This window comes from Cebus imitator, unplaced genomic scaffold, assembly GCF_001604975.1.
Source record: "Cebus imitator isolate Cc_AM_T3 unplaced genomic scaffold, Cebus_imitator-1.0 Scaffold20, whole genome shotgun sequence".
NCBI lineage: Eukaryota > Metazoa > Chordata > Mammalia > Primates > Cebidae > Cebus > Cebus imitator.
In genome coordinates, this window is record NW_016107335.1 from 372,747 (window position 1) to 379,532 (window position 6,786).

General features: G+C 41.8%; 1 protein-coding gene across 4 annotated transcripts in view; it reads right to left on the bottom strand.

The window, feature by feature from the left end:
* DYNC2I1 (dynein 2 intermediate chain 1) overlaps window positions 1-6,786 on the bottom strand; it is a 96,778-nt gene that overhangs the window by 54,147 nt on the left and 35,845 nt on the right. For all 4 annotated transcript variants that reach the window (XM_017519287.2, XM_017519294.2, XM_017519306.2 and 1 more), the window contains exons 8-10: window positions 5,125-5,193; window positions 1,166-1,243; window positions 424-643 (exon numbers count right to left, since the gene is read on the bottom strand). In XM_017519287.2, the coding sequence (XP_017374776.1) occupies window positions 424-643; window positions 1,166-1,243; window positions 5,125-5,193 (367 nt within the window). The remainder of the gene's footprint in view (window positions 1-423; window positions 644-1,165; window positions 1,244-5,124; window positions 5,194-6,786) is intronic.

The window sequence follows — 6,786 nt, forward strand, 5'->3', positions numbered from 1 at the left end:
GCTCCCTCAGGACAGATGAGCATCACTGTCCCCTGAGAAGGGCCACAGTGCTCTCAGCTCCCTCAGGACAGATGAGCATCACTGTCTCCTGAGAAGGGCCACGGCATCCACACCACCCTCTGGAGAACAGGGGCATCACTGCCCCAAGTAGGGCCATGGCACCCTCAGCTAACCTAAGGCCTGGGTGCCGAGAAGAAAGTCATGTGCAACTTCTCTATGTAAGAGAACTCTTGAGGTCCACATGCTCAAGTCTTCTGAGGGCCTCCTATGTGGTAGCTGCAAGGGCATGGCACCGCCATCATGTGGAAGATGTTACTTCTCTGTCCACCTTGAGAGCAGTCCTGTGTATGACAGGCATCTATGATGGCTCAGTACACAGGGTGCTAACAGCATGGACACCAGTAGTAGCATTTATTTGTTTACCTGTCCTTGGCTCCTTTTCAAATTCTATTCTACCTTGCTTTTGACACAGTTTCAAAGATAACTCTCCAATCCTTTCATTTTCTGCAATAATAGCTCTTTGAATTTCCTGTATTTCCTTTTTTCGAGCTAGAGGGAGTTCTTCAATTTTTTCTCTTGACTCAGGTTCATTACTGCTTTCATCGTCATCGCCATCACAAACCTCAAAGTCATCTTCGTAGTCCTGCAAACAATAATAATGTTTTGGAACACTTTAAGACAAACTGACTTTACATTAACACACTGAACAAAGCAACAATTTATAATTTAAAATAGACAATGTCCTTATTACAGCTAGCAAAGATATATCACTGATGTTAAAATGTTTTTGAAGATAAATCTATTATAAACTGGTACCTTTATTTCTCTAAAAATAAATCACACAATACAGAACCATATGCAGAAGACCTATCAACTACCATAATGTGCAAACATCTGTGCTGAGAATGTGAAAGTGTATGTATTTTTATAGATACCTGCATACACAACTTTTTATGCGGTGTATATGAGTTAAATTATAAAATCATTTAATTACATCATATTGGTAAGTACTAGAAGAAGTATAGCAAGTATTTTATAGGTAACAGCTTAACCTAAATCAAACCTAGTCAGACATTATTAGAATAAAAAGGCATCAAATTATTATATATGATTTTTAAGAATAAATGATTTTTAAGCTAAGAAAAGTTTTAACTTTTATACATACTTCAAAATCATCTTCATAACTGGCTGTATATGCATCAGCTCCACCATTTTCTGCATCAATTTCTTCCTGTTCAATTTCCTAGAGGTAAAAATCAAACATGAAACAAAAAAATTCAATCATAAACTTGAATATTGCAAATAGGTTGGGAAAACGTATGTTTTCTGAGATTCATTTGATGTTGCTAATTTTAAACTCTTAAGTTTTTATAAAACTAATATAATGTTAAATTCCTTGCTAAGTTATAGGTAGGACCAAAAAGAGTAAACATCATTGAGAAACCTCTAATTCTGGTGGCTAAAAATTTTTTAAGTGTTACACAAATAATTTCAAATGTGCAGCAATCCATTTCTTATCTATGAATGTGTTCCCCACTGAATGGTACTCATCTTATCTACACGTTAAAAACAGACAAACACACTTTGGGAGGCCAAGGCAGGCAAATTACTTGAACTGAGGAGTTGGAGATCAACATGGGCAACATGGCAAAACCTCACCTCTACCAAAAATACAAAAAAATTAGCTGGTCGTGGTGGTGTGCATCTGTGGTCCCAGCTACTCCGGAGGCTGAGGTGACAGGACTGCTTGAGCCTGGGAGGCAGAGGTTGCAGTGAGCCAAGATCGCACCACTGCACAATCAAGAAGAAATTAAAAGGCATACTAAAAAGCAGAAAATACCGTTTGAAGAGACAGAGCAAGCACCAGTTCCAAACATGGCAAAGATGTTGGAATTATTAGAATAGGAACTTAAAACAACTATGTGTAACATCCTAAGAGCTCTAAGAGATAAAGTTGACAGCATGCAAGCATGCTGTCTAAGAAAGAACCAGAAAGGAAAGTTCGAGGTCAAAAACAACAATGGAAACAAAGATGAGGAACAACTTTGATGAGCTCATTGGTAACTGGACGTAGCTGAAGAAAAAAGTCTCTGTGCTTGACGACATCTCAACAGAAACCTCCAAAACTGAAAAGCAAAAAACAAAAAGCAGGAAGAGGGGGGAAAAAAACAGAATACTTGATATAATAATGACTGAGAATTTCTCCAAGTTGATGTCAGACACCACACATTCAGGAAGCTCATAGAACCAAGATAAATGTCAAAAAATCTACACCTAGGGGCCGGGTGCGGTGGCTCATGCCTGTAACTAGCACTTTGGGAGGCTGAGGTGGGTGGATCACCTGAGGTCAGGAGTTCAAGACCAGCCTGGCCATCATGGTGAAACCCCATCTTAAAAAAAAAAAACCCTACACCTAGGCATATTCAAACTACAGAAAATCAGAAAATCACAGATAAGGAAAAAATCCTTAAAGAAGTTGGATGGTTGTGGTGGGTAGTAGAAAATGCTCTTATCTACTGAAGAACAAAGATAAGAGTTACAGGCCAGGCGGAGTTGCCTGTAATCCCAGCACTTTGGGAGGCCAAGGTGGGTGGATCAGCCTGATCAACATGGTGAAACCCCGTCTCTACTAAAAATACAAAAATTAGCTGGGTGTGGTGACGCTCGCCTGTAATCCCAGCTACTTGGGAGGCTGAAGCAGGAGAACCACTTGAACCTGGGAGGCAGAGGTTGCAGTGAGCCGAGATCGTGTCATTACACCCCAGCTTGCCAACAAGAGCAAATCTCCATCTCAAAAAAAAGAGAGCATAGAGAAATGTTTGAAGTGCTGAGAGAAAAATATTCACCAGCCCAAAATTACACATATACTCTACAAAATTATCCTCCCAAAGTGAAGGAGAAATAAAGATTTTCAGACAAACAAAAAATTGAGGGAATTTGTTGCAAGCAACATCAAGAAGTTCTTCAGAAAGAAGGTGTGTTATTCCATTCTCTCACTGCTGATAAAGACATACTCAAGACTGGGAAGAAAAAAGATGCTTAATTGGACTTATAGTTCCACATGGCTGGGGAGGCCTCAGAATCACGGCAGGAGGCAAATGGCACTTCCTAACATGGCAGCAGCAAGAGAAAAACGAGGTAGAGGCAAAAGCGGAAACCCCTGATAAACCCATCAGATCTTGTGAGACTTACTGTCACAAGAATAGCATGAGAAAGACTGGCTCCCATGATTCCATTACCTCCTCCTGGGTCCCTCCTACAACATGTGGGAATTCTGGGAGATACAAATCAAGTTGAGATTTGGGCAGGGACAGAGCCAAACCATGTTAGAAGGAAAATAATACAGGTCAGAAACTTGGGTCTACATAAAGAAACGAAGAGAATGGAAGAAGAAATAAGTAGAGGGAAATAACTCTTACTTTTCTTTTTAATTGACCTAACAGATAACAGTTTGTTCAAAATAATAGCAATAAAAATTTATTCAATTATGTATGCTTAGCTATTTATCTGTGTGTGTTTGTGTATGTGTATGTATAATTAGCCTTCCTTATCTCTGGGTTCCACATCCACAGATTCAACCAACCACAGAGCAAAAATATTTGGAAAAATAAAAATAACAGTAACAATAAAAAAAATACAAATTTTAAATACAGTATAACAACAATTTACATAGCATTTACATTGTATGAGGTATTATAAACAATCTAGAGATGACTTACAGTACATGGGAGAACATGCACAGGTTATACACAAATCCTATGCCATTTTATTTAAGGAATTCAAGCACTTGCAGATTTTAGTATCCACAGGGGACCCAGGAACCAATCCTGGGCAAACACCAAGGGATGATATGCTTATGTCTGCTTATACATAAGTAAAATGAATGACAGCAAGCATACAAGGGATGGGAGGCAAAGACACACTATTTGGGAAGTGGGATAGTCTTAGCCAGGAGCAGCGTTTCATGCCTACGGTCCCAGCTACCCAGAGGGCTAAGGCAGGAGAATTGCTTGAGCCCAAGTGTTTGAGGCTGTATTGAGCTATGATCAGACCACTGCACTCCAGCCTGGGCAACTGAGTAAGACCCTGTCTCAAAATAAATAAAAAATAATAAAGTCTTATAAAAAATAAGGTCCTCTTGGCACACTGTCTTATAGTCATTGTACATTAAATAATATATACTACATTTATTGTACCAATAAATACAACACCTGCTGATTGATAAGAACAACAAAAACAGGAATCTTAAACAAAAACTAATAGCATTACATTTCTTATTCTTGTTCAACTCAGTAGACACAGTGGCTCTGAATCATGTCCTATGTCTGGCCAGGATTCTGAAACTACAATTCATCCACTCTGCAAACACTTAAAAACACACCTAGTGTGTGCCAGGCACTCAGCCAGGTGAGAAGACAGTGGGGTGTGGAGCAGACAGCGTCACTTCTGTACAAAGCTAGAACCACACTGGGGGACAGACCTCTGGGAAGGAACAAGAAAGTCCCATCACCCAGAGTTCACCTGCCCTGAGGAGAGCCCCATGTGCTATCCCAACAAGCTCTGCACTACGTTCTACAGAGGCCCCGTCCTCAATTTTCCCCTTATATGAGGACACTTGTATTTCCTTGATCTCCCCGATTTTGCATATACATTCTGCAAATTACTTGTAACGTTGTATAATTCTCACCAACCATGGCTTGGATCATGACTTTTGTGATTTCTTGATTAGCTGCCTTCAAATCTCCCCACTTTCTTCAACTTACACACAGAGCAACAATGAGAAGGGTGTCTGTTCATTTACCCTAAACCACTTCCCTCCAATCTCTTTGCAAAATCTTCTCCTCTTCCAGGAAGAGGCTATGGTACCTGATGGTGTGCACACAACCCAGTTACACTCCTTGACCCCCACAACCAAGACTGCTTTCAACACGACCAAGGACTTCCAACAAGTTCAAGTACGAATTTCATATTAAAATCTCACCAGTCCCTTCATACTCATGTTCTGCTATCTAAAAGGGACAATAATCAACCATAAAATGCCGGCAGGAAAGCAAGGAATGTGAGTGAAAGTCTGTCTTTGCTGGGACAGGACCGCAAAACTATGAAAAGATGTACTCTCCTTACCACAGTTTCCTCGCCTCCCAGCCTCTGGCCCAGCTTCCACCACACGGATGAGCCTTCTTCATGGCCATGCTAATGGAGAGAGAACACCCCAATCAGCCAGAACACAGGTGGGACTCCAGGGGATACGGAAGCCACGCAGCACCCCCACAGAGCCCGCCAGCCCTCAGCAGACAGGTACACAGACTGCGACGCTAACGCCCTGGGAAGTGGGTCCCAGCTTGGTGGCTTACACATTGTGTGACTGAGAGCAAGTATCTTCACCCCTCTGTACCTTGGCTTTCCCTTCTGAAAAATAAGAATTACAGCACCTGATTCACAGTAGCAATGAAAGGACTAGAAAAAACGACACACAGGAAGCCCTGATCCCTGCGCCTGATGAAGGAAAAGCCTTGCAAATGTCACCTTTGTCAATGACGCTAGAAGATCTATGCACTTAGAAATCACTACCCCGGCCAGGCGCAGTGGCTTACACCTGTAATCCCAGCACTTTGCGAGGCCAAGGTAGGTGGATCACCTGAGGTCAGGAGTTCGAGTCCAGCCTGGCCAACATAGTGAAACCCCATCTCTACTAAAAATATAAAAATTATCTGGGCATGGTGGGGGGGCGCCTCTAATCCCAGCTCCTTGGGAGGCTGAGGCAGAAGAATCACTTGAACCTGGGAGGCAGAGTTTGCAGTGAGCCAAGATCAAGCCATTGCACTCCAGCCTGGGCAGTAAGAGTGAAACTCTGTCTCAAAAAAAAAAAAAAAAAAAAAAAAAGTCACTACCCAAAACTAGGCAGTGTCTAAAACTGTTGACAATATAATGTATTATTCATGAAGAAAATAGAAAAAGAACTTTCTATGTATCCAGAAAACTATTCTGGCACATAGTAGGCACTCCATAAAGGCTACTATTTATCTTGAACCAAGATAAATTCGTTGTTGCTGCTATAAAATATGGGATCTAGGCTGGGTACAGTGGCTCACACCAGCACTTTGGGAGGCGGAGGTGGGTGGATCACAAGGTCAGGAGTTTGAAACCAACCTGTCTAAGAGGGCGAAACCTCATCTTTACTAAAAAAATACAAAAATCAGGTGGGTGTGATGGCAGGCATCTATAATCCCAGCTACATGGAAGGCTGAGGCAAGAGAATCACTTGAACCTGGGAGGCAGAGGTTGCAGTGAGCCGGGATCATGCCACTGCACTCTAATTTGGGCAACAGAGCAAGACTCCATCTCCAAAAAAGAAAAACAAATACAGGATCTAATCATAAGCCAAAATGCGCTGTTAAGATACATTCACAATCAACTCTGAAATTTTTCAGGAGTCCACCACCATGCCCAGCTAATATTTGTATTTTGAGTAAAGGGGGTTTCACCATGTTGGTCAGGCTGCTCTCGAACTCCTGACCTCCACTGATCCACTTGCTTCAGCCTCTCAAAGTGCTGGAATTACAGGTGTGAGCCACTACACCCGGCCTTTTTTCAATTTTTTTGTTGCTGTTGCTGTTGTATAGATGAGGGCTTCCTACATTGCCCAGGCTGGTCTCAAACACCTGGCCTATTACTTTTTTAATGAACATTTTAAATTTTAAATTATAAGGCCGGGCGCGGTGGCTCAAGCCTGTAATCCCAGCACTTTGGGAGGCCGAGGCGGGTGGATCACGAGGTCAAGAGATC